At 52.4% G+C, this 15,308-nt stretch overlaps 1 protein-coding gene across 1 annotated transcript in view; it reads left to right on the top strand.

Annotated features, from left to right (window-relative positions):
* Window positions 1-15,308, top strand: part of LOC116958660 (IgGFc-binding protein-like) — a 93,844-nt gene that overhangs the window by 15,428 nt on the left and 63,108 nt on the right. Inside the window, exons 2-4 of the mRNA XM_076057297.1 lie at window positions 2,565-2,806; window positions 9,626-9,790; window positions 14,709-14,853. Of these exons, the coding sequence (XP_075913412.1) occupies window positions 2,565-2,806; window positions 9,626-9,790; window positions 14,709-14,853 (552 nt within the window). The remainder of the gene's footprint in view (window positions 1-2,564; window positions 2,807-9,625; window positions 9,791-14,708; window positions 14,854-15,308) is intronic.

Genomic DNA, 15,308 nt, shown 5'->3' with positions numbered 1-15,308 from the left:
CACGTTCTGCAGATGTAGATGCGACTGGTTATTCACGTTCTGCAGATTTAGATGCAACTGGTTCTTCACGTTCTGCAGATGTAGATGCCACTGGTTCTTCACGCTCTGCAGATGTAGATGCCACTGATTCGTCACGTTCTGTAGATTTAGATGCCATTGGTTCTTCACGTTCTGCAGATGTAGATGCCATTGGTTCTTCACGTTCTGTCGATGTAGATGCCACTGGTTCTTCATGTTCTGCAGATGTAGATGCCACTGCTTCTTCATCTTCCGCAGATGTAGATGCCACTGGTTTGTCACGTTCTACAGATGTAGATGCCACTGGTTCTTCACGTTCTGCTGATGTAGATGCCACTGGTTCTTCACGCTCTGCAGATGTAGATGCCAATTGTTCTTCACGCTCTGCAGATGTAGATTCCACTGGTTCTTCACGTTCTGCAGATTTAGATGCCACTGGTTCTTCACGCTCTGCAGATGTAGATGCCACTGGTTCTTCATGCTCTGCAGATGTAGATGCCACTGGTTCTTCAAGCTCTGCAGATGTAGATGCCACTGGTTCTTCACGCTCTGCAGATTTAGATGCCACTGGTTATTCACGTTCTGCAGATGTAGATGCCACTGGTTCTTCACGCTCTGCAGATGTAGATGCCACTGGTTCTTCACGCTCTGCAGATGTAGATGCCACTGGTTCTTCACGCTCTGCAGATGTAGATGTCACTGGTTCTTCACATTCTGCAGATTTAGATGCCACTGGTTCTTCACGCTCTGCAGATGTAGATGCCATGGGTTCTTTACGTTCTGCAAATGTAGATGTCACTGGTTCTTCATGTTCTGCAGATGTAGATGCCACTGGTTCTTCACGCTCTGCAGATGTAGATGCCACTGATTCTTCACGTTCTGTAGATTTAAATGTCATTGGTTCTTCACGTTCTGCAGATGTAGATGCCACTGGCTCTTCACATTCTGTAGATGTAGATGCCACTGGTTCTTCATGTTCTGCAGATGTAGATGCCACTGCTTCTTCATCTTCCGCAGATGGAGATGCCACTGGTTCTTCACGTTCTGCAGATTTAGATGCCACTGGTTCTTCACGCTCTGCAGATGTAGATGCGACTGGTTCTTCACGCTCTGCAGATGTAGATGCCACTGGTTCATCACGTTCTGCAGATGTAGATGCCACTGGTTCTTCACGTCCTGTAGATTTAGATGCCACTGGTTCATCACGTTCTGCAGATGTAGATGCCACTGGTTCGTCACGTTCTGTAGATTTAGATGGCATTGGTTCTTCACGTTCTGCAGATGTAGATGCCATTGGTTCTTCACGTTCTGTCGATGTAGATGCCACTGGTTCTTCATGTTCTGCAGATGTAGATGCCACTGCTTCTTCATCTTCCGCAGATGTAGATGCCACTGGTTTGTCACGTTCTACAGATGTAGATGCCACTGGTTCTTCACGTTCTGCTGATGTAGATGCCACTGGTTCTTCACGCTCTGCAGATGTAGATGCCAATTGTTCTTCACGCTCTGCAGATGTAGATGCCACTGGTTCTTCACGTTCTGCAGATTTAGATGCCACTGGTTCTTCACGCTCTGCAGATGTAGATGCCACTGGTTCTTCATGCTCTGCAGATGTAGATGCCACTGGTTCTTCAAGCTCTGCAGATGTAGATGCCACTGGTTCTTCACGCTCTGCAGATTTAGATGCCACTGGTTATTCACGTTCTGTAGATGTAGATGCCACTAGTTCTTCACGCTCTGCAGATGTAGATGCCACTGGTTCTTCACGCTCTGCAGATGTAGATGCCACTGGTTCTTCACGCTCTGCAGATGTAGATGCCACTGGTTCTTCACGCTCTGCAGATGTAGATGTCACTGGTTCTTCACATTCTGCAGATTTAGATGCCACTGGTTCTTCACGCTCTGCAGATGTAGATGCCATGGGTTCTTCACGTTCTGCAGATGTAGATGCCACTGATTCTTCACGTTCTGCAGATGTAGATGCCACTGGTTCTTCACGTTCTGCAGATGTAGATGCCACTGGTTCTTCACGTTCTGCGGATGTAGATGCCACCACCGCCATCTATTTGCGCGGCAGTTGAACTTACGACTCTCGGTCCGAACAGACAACTGGACATGAAGGACCAGGTTTTTGTTCGTATCTCTGAAAGTTCGTAAGTCTAAAGTTGGCAAGCAGAGGAGTCCCTGAACAGTGGAATTATTTTATCTTTAGTCTGGTGTCCCACCCCGGCACCTCCGATTAGCCCACTGGTCGGCCACGGAAACCCACGCATCAAACTATAATGTCCTCTTCTTTGGTTTCTTTCGGTAAAGTCACCACGTAGAATGAGAATAAAATAATAAATTGATAGAATAAAATAACGCGATAATATTCTCACGACGTTTCGTGACTTTACCGAAAGAACCAAAGAAGATGAATACTTGCAGTCACGAAAGCTTTAAATCGAAATATAATGTCCTCCTTCTCCCCATCCCCCCCCCCCCGAATCCCTTATCACCCGCGAACCCCCCCCCCCCCTCTGCCCCATCCCTCCGCTCCGCACCAGTATCACTTCTACTACATGCTCGCGTGGCGACGAAACTCGGGGGAGGGCGGGCGCTGCGTTGACGCCGACATCACGTCCGGCAAGTCGTTCACCTCGTACCAGAAGTGGCGCTGCACCGAGAGCTGCTCGTCCATCTACTCGCTGTCGTACTCCTGCATCGAGCAGAACCAGAACTCCAACTGGATGATCGGCTCGTCGGCGTTCGACTTCACCATCCCGCCCACGGCGCCCAGCGTCATCGCGTGAGTGGCCTACCGACGAATAGTAGTCCGGCAGCCGGCCCGGGTCGCGGTACCCGGCCGGCTGACCTGGCCAGGCGACGGTCCTCCCCATCCCCCATCCGCCCCCCCCCAACCTCCCCCTACCAACGCCAATGCGTCGGGCCAATTGGATGACTGCGCGGGGTCTGAAAGGTGCATTGAAAAATGTGATACTCCGACCGATGCTGCTGCTGTTGTGGAGTGACTCATGCAGCCAGCTATGGCCCTTATAGGGTTTGGCGTTGCTTAATTCTAGATTTGAAGCTTCCGCGACTGCAAGGATTCATACTCTTTGGTTTTATTCGATGGGTCTCTATGTATCTCTTTGTATCTCTATGGGTCTCTGTGTATCTCTATGGGTCTCTATGTATCTATATGGGTCTGTATGTATCTCTATGGGTCTCTATGTATCTATATGGGTCTCTATGTATCTCTATGGGTCTCTGTGTATCTCTATGGGTCTCTATGTATCTCTATGGGTCTCTATGTATCTATATGGGTCTGTATGTATCTCTATGGGTCTCTATGTATCTCTATGGGTCTCTGTGTATCTCTATGGGTCTCTATGTATCCCTATGGGTCTCTGTGTATCTCTATGGGTCTCTGTGTATCTCTATGGGTCTCTATGTATCTCTATGGGTCTCTGTGTATCTCTATGGGTCTCTGTGTATCTCTATGGGTCTCTATGTATCTCTATGGGTCTCTATGTATCTCTATGGCCTTTATCTAAGTTTTTGTGGTTGTTGTTGTTGTTTGACTTGCATCCCACTGGGATTTTTGCACACAGCGTTGGTGTACGGTGCTATTTCAGGAACATTATGATGCTTATTTTATCCTGGATTTTCTGTTTGCACAAAGTCACACACATAGTCACTTTAAGATGTTTTCTTGTTCGTGTTTTAGTTTTTTAGTTTTTTGCGGTTGCACCCGATTCAAGAGCCGAATGGCTCACAGGGCTATACCAAAATAAATGGAACTGAAAAAAAAACCGTTGTATCTCTATGGGCCTCTGTGTATCTCTATGGGTCTCTGTGTATCTCTATGGGTCTCTGTGTATCTCTATGGGTCTCTGTATATCTTTATGGGTTTCTGTGTATCTCTATGGGTCTCTGTGTATCTCTATGGGTCTCTGTGTATCTCTGTGGGTCTCTGTGTTTCTCTATGGGTCTCTATGTATCTATATGGGTCTCTGTGTATCTCTATGGGTCTCTGTGTATCTATATGGGTCTCTATATATCTATATGGGTCTTTGTGTATCTCTATGGGTCTCTGTGTATCTCTATGGGTCTCTATGTATCACTATGGGTCTCTATGTATCTATATGGGTCTCTGTGTATCTCTATGGGTCTCTGTGTATATCTATGGGTCTCTGTGTATCTCTATGGGTCTCTGTGTATCTCTATGGGTCTCTGTGTATCTCTATGGGTCTCTGTGTATCTCTATGGGTCTCTGTGTATCTCTGTGGGTCTCTGTGTATCTCTATGGGTCTCTATGTATCTATATTGGTCTCTGTGTATCTCTATGGGTCTCTGTGTATCTCTATGGGTCGCTATGTATCACTATGGGTCTCTATGTATCTATATGGGTCTCTGTGTATCTCTATGGGTCTCTGTGTATCTCTATGGGTCTCTGTGTATCTCTATGGGTCTCTGTGTATCTCTATGGGTCTCTGTGTATCTCTATGGGTCTCTGTGTATCTCTATGGGTCTCTGTGTATCTCTATGGGTCTCTGTGTATCTCTGTGGGTCTCTGTGTATCTCTATGAGTCTCTATGTATCTATATGGGTCTCTGTGTATCTCTATGGGTCCCTGTGTATCTCTATAGGTCTCTGTGTATCTCTGTGGGTCTCTGTGTATCTCTATGAGTCTCTATGTATCTATATGGGTCTCTGTGTATCTCTATGGGTCTCTGTGTATCTCTATGGGTCTCTGTGTATCTATATGGGTCTCAATATATCTATATGGGTCTCTGTGTATCTCTATGGGTCTCTGTGTATCTCTATGGGTCTCTATGTATCACTATGGGTCTCTATGTATCTATATGGGTCTCTGTGTATCTCTATGGGTCTCTGTGTATCTCTATGGGTCTCTGTGTATCTCTATGGGTCTCTGTGTATCTCTATGGGTCTCTGTGTATCTCTATGGGTCTCTGTGTATCTCTATGGGTCTCTGTGTATCTCTATGGGTCTCTGTGTATCTCTATGGGTCTCTGTGTATCTCTATTGGTCTCTGTGTATCTCTATGGGTCTCTGTGTATCTCTATGGGTCTCTGTGTATCTCTATGGGTCTCTGTGTATCTCTATGGGTCTCTATGTATCTCTATGGGTCTCTATGGGTCTCTGTGTATCTCTATGGGTCTCTGTGTATCACTATGGGTCTCTGTGTATCTCTATGGGTCTCTATGTATCTATATGGGTCTCTGTGTATCTCTATGGGTCCCTGTGTATCTCTATGGGTCTCTGTGTATCTCTATGGGTCTCTGTGTATCTCTATGGGTCTCTATGTATCTATATGGGTCTCTACGTATCTCTATGGGTCTGTATGTGTCTCAATGGGTCTCTATGTATCTCTTTGTATCTCTATGGGTCTCTATGTATCTCTATGGGTCTCTATGTATCTATGTGAGTCTGTTTGTATCTCTATGGGTCTCTATGTATCTCTGTGGGTCTCTGTGCATCTCTATGGGTCTCTATGTATCTCTATGGCCTTAATCTAAGTTGTCTTGTGGTTGTTGTTGTTTTTGTTGTTGTTTGACTTGCATCCCACTGGGATATTTTCACACGGCGTTGGTGTACGGTGCTATTTCAGGAATATGTTGATGTTTTTTTTCCCCCTGGATTTTCTGTTTTGCTCAAAGTCACACACATAATCACTTTAAGATGTTTTTCTTGTTCATGTTTTTATTGTTTGTTGCTGTTCCACCCGATTCAAGAGCCGAATGGCTCACAGGGCCGTACCAAAAAAATAAATGGAACTATGAAACTACGAACTCCGGTCGTCCTTGCGGCAGCGGAGGCCCCTCTGGCTTCGCGCCGCGCTCTTTCAGACGCTGCTGCTGCTCCTGCGGCCGTCTGGAATGCTCTTCCCTTCCGATATATCTTTTTTCAGAACCGCTACTTGCGTTTTAGTCTATAGTTTTTTTTCCTTCCCCCACCCGCACCCGCGATTAGCCACAGTTGGCGATGTACGGTGCGAAATAAGTTCAGCATATGTGCATGCGAAGGGGGTGATTGGACTCATTGCGGAATTGGTATTTGGCTGTGTGGACGCATCTGCCGCACCAAAGCTATTGCCGCCGCCGCCGCCAAGAGGGGAACTTCAATCTTTGTAGGATCCCTCCCCCCACTCCTTCATCTCTAGGACCCGCCCCTTCATCTCTAGGACCCGCCCCATCATCTCTAGGACCCGCCCCTTCATCTCTAGGACCCGCCCCTTCATCTCTAGGACCCGCCCCTTCATCTCTAGGACCTGCTCCTTCATCTCTAGGACCCGCCCCTTCATCTCTAGGACCCGCCCCTTCATCTCTAGGACCCACCCCTTCATCTCTAGGACCCGCCGCTTCATCTCTAGGACCAGCCCCTTCATCTCTAGGACCCGCCCATTCCTCCCGAGGACCCGCCCCTTCATCTCTAGGACCCGCCCCTTCATCTCTAGGACCCGCCTCTTCATCTCTAGGACCCGCCCCTTCCTCATGAGGACCCGCCCCTTCATCTCTAGGACCCGCCCCTTCATCTCTAGGACCCGCCCCTTCATCTATAGGACCCGCCCCTTCATCTCTAGGACCCGCCCATTCCTCTCTTTGACCCGCCCCTTCATCTCTAGGACCCGCCCCTTCATCTCTAGGACCCGCCCCTTCCCCCCTAGGACCCGCCTCTTCATCTTTAGGACCCGCCCCTTCATCTCTAGGACCCGCCCATTCCTCTCTTTGACCCGCCCCTTCATCTCTAGGACCCGCCCCTTCATCTCTAGGACCCGCCCCTTCCTCCCGAGGACCCGCCCCTTCATCTCTAGGACCTGCCCCTTCATCGCTAGGACCCGCCCCTTCCTCCCGAGGACCCGCCTCTTCATCTCTAGGACCCGCCCCTTCATCTCTAGAACCCGCCCCTTCCTCCCGAGGACCCGCCTCTTCATCTCTAGGACGCGCCCGTTCATCTCGAGGACCCGCCCCTTCCTCCCAAGGACCCGGCCCTTCATCTCTAGGACCCGCCCCTTCCCCCCTAGGACCTGCCCCTCCATTTCTAGGACCCGCCCCTTCATCTCTAGGACCCGCCCCTTCCTCCCGAGGACCCACCCCTTCATCTCTACGACCCGCCCCTTCCTCCCGAGGACCCGCCTCTTCATCTCTAGGACCCGCCCCTTCATCTCTAGGACCCGCCCCTTCCTCCCAAGGACCCGTCCCTTCATCTCTAGGACCCGCCCCTTCCCCCCTAGGACCCGCCCCTCCATTTCTAGGACCCGCCCCTTCATCTCTAGGACCGGCCCCTTCCTCCCGAGGACCCACCCCTTCATCTGTAGGACCCGCCCCTTCAACTCTAGGACCCACCCATTCATCTCTAGGCTCCCGGTTCCTTACTTCTTAGGCCCCACCCCTTCCTCTTTAGAACCGAATCAGTCCTCTCTAGGACCTACTCAGTCCTCTAGGTCCCACTCAGTCCTCTCTAGGACTCACTCAGTCCTTTAGGACCCACTCAGTCCTCTAGGACCCACTCAGTCCTCTCTAGGACCCACTCAGTCCTCTAGGGCCCACTCAGTCCTCTCTAGAACTCACTCAGTCCTCTAGGACCCACTCAGTCCTCTAGGACCCACTCAGTCTTCTAGGATCCACTCAGTCCTCTCTAGGATCCACTCAGTCCTCTCTAAGACCCACTCAGTCCTCTCTAGGACCCACTCAGTCCTCTAGGTCTCACTCAGTTCTCTAGGTTCCACTCAGTCCTCTAGGACTCACTCAGTCCTCTAGGTCCCACTCAGTCCTCTCTAGGACTCACTCAGTCCTCTAGGACCCACTCAGTTCTCTAGGTCTCACTCAGTCCTCTAGACCCAATCAGTCCTCTAGGTCCCACTCAGTCCTCTCTAGGACCCACTCAGTCCTCTCTAGGACCCACTCAGTCCTCTATGACTCACTCAGTCCTCTAGGACTCACTCAGTACTCTAGGTCCCACCCAGTCCTCTAGGACCCACTCAATCCTCTCTAGGACTCACTCAGTCCTCTCTAGGACCCACCTCTCCCTCTCTAGGACCAACTCAGTCCTCTCTAGGACTCACTCAGTCCTCTCTAGGACCCACTCAGTCCTCTAGGACCCACTCAGTCCTCTCTAGAACTCACTCAGTCCTCTCTAGGACCCACTCAGTCCTCTCTAGGACTCACTCAGTCCTCTCTAGGACCCACTCAGTCCTCTCTAGGACCCACTCAGTCCTCTAGACCCAATCAGTCCTCTAGGATTCACTCAGTCCTCTCTAGGACCCACTCAGTCCTCTCTAGGACTCACTCAGTCCTCTAGGACCCACTCAGTTCTCTAGGTCTCACTCAGTCCTCTAGACCCAATCACTCCTCTAGGTCCCACTCAGTCCTCTCTAGGACCCACTCAGTCCTCTCTAGGACCCACTCAGTCCTCTATGACTCACTCAGTCCTCTAGGACTCACTCAGTACTCTAGGTCCCACCCAGTCCTCTAGGACCCACTCAATCCTCTCTAGGACTCACTCAGTCCTCTCTAGGACCCACCTCTCCCTCTCTAGGACCAACTCAGTCCTCTCTAGGACTCACTCAGTCCTCTCTAGGACCCACTCAGTCCTCTAGGACCCACTCAGTCCTCTCTAGGACTCACTCAGTCCTCTCTAGGACCCACTCAGTCCTCTCTAGGACTCACTCAGTCCTCTCTAGGACCCACTCAGTCCTCTCTAGGACCCACTCAGTCCTCTAGACCCAATCAGTCCTCTAGGACTCACTCAGTCCTCTCTAGGACCCACTCAGTCCTCTCTAGGACCCACTCAGTCCTCTCTAGGACCCACTCAGTCCTCTAGGTCCCACCCAGTCCTCTAGGACCCACTCAATCTTCTCTAGGACTCACTCAGTCCTCTCTAGGACCCACCTCTCCCTCTCTAGGACCCACTCAGTCCTCTCTAGGACTCACTCAGTCCTCTCTAGGACCCACTCAGTCCTCTAGGACCCACTCAGTCCTCTCTAGGACTCACTCAGTCCTCTCTAGGACCCACTCAGTCCTCTCTAGGACTCACTCAGTCCTCTCTAGGACCCACTCAGTCCTCTAGGACCCACTCAGTCCTCTAGGACCCACTCAGTCCTCTAGGACCCACTCAGTCCTGTAGGACCCACTCAGTCCTCTCTAGAACTCACTCAGTCCTCTAGGACCCACTCAATCCTCTCTAGGACCCACTCAGTCCTCTCTAGGACCCACTCAGTCCTCTCTAGGATCCACTCAGTCCTCTAGGTCCCACTCAGTCCTCTAGGTCCCACTCAGTCCTCTCTAGGACCCACTCAGTCCTCTCTAGGTCCCACCTCTCCCTCTCAATGACCCCGGCTCCTTACTCCTAAGGCACCACCACTCCCTGGATCCGCGCATTTCGCTTTTAGGCTCCACCGCTCCTGATTTAGGCCCCTAACCCCTTCCTGTGGGCATTTAGGAGCAGTGCACCCTGGAGAAGGCGGATACAGCACAGACAAGTGTGTGGGCAAATCTCCATCTGTTCCATCTCCCTTCCCATGTCACTCCACCTCCCCCCATCTCTCTGTAAATGCCCTCCATCCCCCACCCACACACACCCACACACACACGCACGCATTCAGCTTCCGCGACTGCTGCTGGGTGAACGTCCTGGTGTGGAGGGTGGACAACCAGATCGAGGCGTCCGAGTGGGACTGGTCGCTCATCACGGTGCTCAACCCGGGCGTGCGCAGCGACACGGGGGCCCCGAACGTCTCCCCCGTCACCTCCTCCAAGCCGCTCATCAGGTGACCCACCCAGCCCACCTCCTCGACACTGACGACCCCATCGCCGTCACCCTCTTCGTCGTCTTCGTTGTCACTCGCCCCCACCCACCACCCACCCACCACCCACCCCACCCCACCCACGTCTCTCCGAGGTCAATCCCCACAACCCCACACCCCAACAGCGCCACCGCACGCCCAGGTTTGACGCTTTCTACCGACGAGACTCGGGGTCATTTCTTTCCCGCTCGTCCGCCGATCGGCAGAGTGCGCGGCGGATGACGCTCCGCGGTTCACGTGCCCGTCCGCGATGCCCACCGCTGGTCTAGAAGGACGAGGGTCCACCTGGTGTAGCCTTCACGGACTGTCGGGGCAAGTAGCGTTGAAATAAAATGAATTAAATAATATAATGAGACATAATAAAGGTTTTTTTTGGGGTGAGATCGCGTTTATTTATAAATGTGTCGTAACCCTCCACCACCCGACACGGGCAATCAGCAAAAAAAAAGTGTCACGTTGACAAAAAGACAAATAATTCACTACTTTAGCCCACCGGTGTGTTGAAGAGTGAATCCACAACATTTACAGTTTGAGTACGACGTTTCGCTGGTAAATACATCCAGCATCATCGGGCAATTCGCCAGAATGGTAAAGCCCTCCACACTTCCTCCCGGTTTTATATAGAGCAGCAGCAGGCTGACGTCATCACTTAACTCATAAGAAGACGTCTCGACTGCAACAAACAAGCAAACCGTCGTTAGGTAGGGCTAAAATTTGAGAGAGACACAAAGCACAGACACGGAGACACGCAGGCAGACACACAAGCAGATAGACACAGGGAGACACACAACATAGACACAACAGAGACCCAATGCCTCTGTGTCGAGTACTTAAATAGAGAGAGGGGGGGGGGGCAGAGAGAGAGAGAGAGGTGTGGGTCTTCTGGGGATGTTGCTGAAGCAAATGAATTAGCATGTCAATGTGTATGCAATAAGCTCTTGTTCAGAATGCGACCTGTCCACAAATGATAGCTCAACAAGAGTGGCTTATCAGCGTGTGGAAATTGGTAGCGGTAGCCAAACGCTCAAAATGAGTGGCGGCGTTGATGTGAAATGTGGAGGGAATATACGGAGGAGGTCCCGGAGGAAAATCCACGTGACCACTGGGGGGGAGAGAGACAGAGAGAGAGGAAGGCACACTGCAAATATACAGCAGCAGCAGCATGAGTCAGGGTCGGGATCGAACCCACGACCTCCCGTAAACCAGGCGAGGGAGCTAACATCTCCTAGCCACCATCATGATGAGAGAGAGAGAGACAGACTCCAAATATACAGCAGCAGGCATCGTCAGGGTAGGGATCGAACCCACGACCTCCCGTAAGCCAGGCGAGGTAGTCAACATCTCTTAGCCACCGTGTTGATGAGGGAGAGAGAGAGACGCAATCTACAAATATTCAGCATGAATCAGGGTTGGGATCGAACCCACGACCTCCTGTATACCAGGCGAAGTAGTCAACATCTCCTAGACACCGTGATCATGATGATGAGAGAGAGAGACGCAGACTCCAATTCTACAGCAGCACCAGGCGTCGTCAGGGTCTGGGATCGAACCCACGACCTCCTGTATACCAGGCGAGCGAGCTAACATCTCCTAGCCACCGTGATGATGATGATGAGAGAGAGAGGGACGCAGTCTCCACATATACAGCAGCAGCAGCAGGCGTCGTCAGGGTCGGGATCGAACCCACGACCTCCCGTAAACCAGGCGAGGTAGTCAACATCTCTTAGCCACCGTGATGATGATGAGAGAGAGAGACAGAGACCTCCTGTAGACCAGGCGAGGTAGTCAACATCTCCTAGCCACCGTGATAATGATAGTGATGATGAGAGAGAGAGAGAGACGCAGACTCCAAATCTACAGCAGCAGCAGCAGCAGACCTCCTGCGCACCAGGCGAGGGAGCTAACATCTCCTAGACACCGTGATGATGATGATGATGCAGATGAGAGAGACGCAGTCTCCACATATACAGCAGCATGCGTCAGGGTCGGGATCGAACCCACGACCTCCCGTAATCCAGGCGAGGTAGTTAACATCTCCTAGCCACCGTGATGCTGATGATGAGAGAGAGAGAGACACAGACATCCTGTAGACCAGGCGAGGTAGTCAACATCTCCTAGCCACCGTGATAATGATGATGAGAGAGAGAGAGAGACGCAGACTCCAAATCTACAGCAGCAGCAGCAGCAGACCTCCTGCGCACCAGGCGAGGGAGCTAACATCTCCTAGCCACCGTGATGATGATGATGATGCAGATGAGAGAGACGCAGTCTCACACATATACAGCAGCATGCGTCAGGGTCGGGATCGAACCCACGACCTCCCGTAATCCAGGCGAGGTAGTTAACATCTCCTAGCCACCGTGATGATGATGATAAGAGAGAGAAACGCAGACTCCAATTCTACAGCAGCACCAGGCGTCGTCAGGGTCGGGATCGAACCCACGACCTCCCGTAAACCAGGCGAGGTAGGTAACATCTCTTAGCCACCGTGATGATGATCATGATGATGATGAGAGAGAGAGAGAGACACAGACCTCCTGTAGACCAGGCGAGGTAGTCAACATCTCCTAGCCACCGTGATGATGATGATGCAGATGAGAGAGACGCAGTCTCCACATATACAGCAGCATGCGTCAGGGTCGGGATCGAACCCACGACCTCCCGTAATCCAGGCGAGGTAGTTAACATCTCCTAGCCACCGTGATGATGATGATAAGAGAGAGAAACGCAGACTCCAATTCTACAGCAGCACCAGGCGTCGTCAGGGTCGGGATCGAACCCACGACCTCCCGTAAACCAGGCGAGGTAGGTAACATCTCTTAGCCACCGTGATGATGATCATGATGATGATGAGAGAGAGAGAGAGACACAGACCTCCTGTAGACCAGGCGAGGTAGTCAACATCTCCTAGCCACCGTGATGATGATGATGATGATGATGCAGATGAGAGAGACGCAGTCTCCACATATACAGCAGCAGCAGCAGGCGTCGTCAGGGTCGGGATCGAACCCACGACCTCCCGTAAACCAGGCGAGGTAGTTAACATCTCCTAGCCACCGTGATGATGATGATGAGAGAGAGAGACACAGACCTCCTGTAGGCCAGGCGAGGTAGTCAACATCTCCTAGCCACCGTGATAATGATGATGATGAGAGAGAGAGAGAGACGCAGACTCCAAATCTACAGCAGCAGCAGCAGACCTCCTGCGCACCAGGCGAGGTAGTTAACATCTCCTAGACACCGTGATGATGATGCAGATGAGAGAGACGCAGTCTCCACATATACAGCAGCATGCATCAGGGTCGGGATCGAACCCACGACCTCCCGTAATCCAAGCGAGGTAGTTAACATCTCCTAGCCACCGTGACGATGATGATGATGAGAGAGAGAGAGACACAGCCCTCCTGTAGGCCAGGCGAGGTAGTCAACATCTCCTAGCCACCGTGATAATGATGATGATGAGAGAGAGAGAGAGACGCAGACTCCAAATCTACAGCAGCAGCAGCAGACCTCCTGCGCACCAGGCGAGGGAGCTAACATCTCCTAGACACCGTGATGATGATGATGATGATGCAGATGAGAGAGACGCAGTCTCCACATATACAGCAGCATGCGTCACGGTCGGGATCGAACCCACGACCTCCTGTATACCAGGCGAGGTAGTCAACGTCTCCTAGACACCGTGATGATGATGATGATGATAAGAGAGAGAAACGCAGACTCCAATTCTACAGCAGCACCAGGCGTCGTCAGGGTCGGGATCGAACCCACGACCTCCCGTAAACCAGGCGAGGTAGGTAACATCTCTTAGCCACCGTGATAATGATGATGATGAGAGAGAGAGACACAGACCTCCTGTAGACCAGGCGAGGTAGTCAACATCTCCTAGCCACCGTGATGATGATGATGATGCAGATGAGAGAGACGCAGTCTCCACATATACAGCAGCATGCGTCAGGGTCGGGATCGAACCCACGACCTCCCGTAATCCAGGCGAGGTAGTTAACATCTCCTAGCCACCGTGATGCTGATGATGAGAGAGAGAGAGACACAGACATCCTGTAGACCAGGCGAGGTAGTCAACATCTCCTAGCCACCGTGATAATGATGATGATGAGAGAGAGAGAGAGACGCAGACTCCAAATCTACAGCAGCAGCAGCAGCAGCAGACCTCCTGCGCACCAGGCGAGGGAGCTAACATCTCCTAGACACCGTGATGATGATGATGCAGATCAGAGAGATGCAGTCTCCACATATACAGCAGCAGCAGCAGGCGTCGTCAGGGTCGGGATCGAACCCACGACCTCCCGTAAACCAGGCGACGTAGTCAACATCTCCTAGCCACCGTGATAATGATGATGAGAGAGAGAGAGAGACGCAGACTCCAAATCTACAGCAGCAGCAGCAGCAGACCTCCTGCGCACCAGGCGAGGGAGCTAACATCTCCTAGCCACCGTGATGATGATGATGATGCAGATGAGAGAGACGCAGTCTCACACATATACAGCAGCATGCGTCAGGGTCGGGATCGAACCCACGACCTCCCGTAATCCAGGCGAGGTAGTTAACATCTCCTAGACACCGTGATGATGATGATGATGATGCAGATGAGAGAGACGCAGTCTCCAAATCTACAGCAGCAGCAGCAGCAGCAGACCTCCTGCGCACCAGGCGAGGGAGCTAACATCTCCTAGCCACCGTGATGATGATGATGCAGATGAGAGAGACGCAGTCTCCACATATACAGCAGCAGCAGCTGCAGCTGCCGTGAACGTCTTACCACCACCGCGGCGCTCGAGTGCATTGTCACGAGGAGCAGCAGCGTCCCGTCACGCCCACGGGAACGACCTCGGCCTGCCCACCCACCCACCCACCCCCCCAGGCTGAAGGCCGGCTGCACCACCGTGTGGCACATCCCGGTGTACGATGCTGACGGCGACACGGTGCGGTGCCGCTACGCCGAGAAGGGAGCACGTGACGAGTGTGGAGGCATCTGCGGGGTCGCCCCCTACGGAGTCCTCGACGAGGTGGGGGGGGGGAGTGGGGTGGGGTGGGTGACTTGGGGGGGGGGGGTAAGGGGGGTGGGTGATGGGTGGGAGGGAAGGTGGTAGATGGGTGGGTGGGGGTGGAAAGGTGGGTGGGTGGGGGTGGAAAGGTGGGTGGGTGAGTGGGGGTGGAAAGGTGGGTGGGTGGGGGTGGAAAGGTGGGTGGGTGGGTGGGGGTGGAAAGGTGGGTGGGTGGGAGGGAAAGGTGGGTGGGTGGGGGTGGAAAGGTGGGTGCGGGTGGAAAGGTGGGTGGGTGAGTGGGGGTGGAAAGGTGGGTGGGTGGGGGTGGAAAGGTGGGTGGGTGAGTGGGGGTGGAAAGGTGGGTGGGTGGGGGTGGAAAGGTGGGTGGGTGAGTGGGGGTGGAAAGGTGGGTGGGTGGGGGTGGAAAGGTGGGTGGGTGGGGGTGAAAGGTGGGTGGGTGAGGGGGGGTAAAGGTG

This window comes from Petromyzon marinus, chromosome 80 (genome assembly GCF_048934315.1).
Source record: "Petromyzon marinus isolate PM22_M1 ecotype Great Lakes invasive population chromosome 80, UKy_Petmar_22M1.pri1.0, whole genome shotgun sequence".
Lineage (NCBI taxonomy): Eukaryota > Metazoa > Chordata > Hyperoartia > Petromyzontiformes > Petromyzontidae > Petromyzon > Petromyzon marinus.
This window is presented reverse-complemented; position numbering and strand designations above follow the sequence as displayed.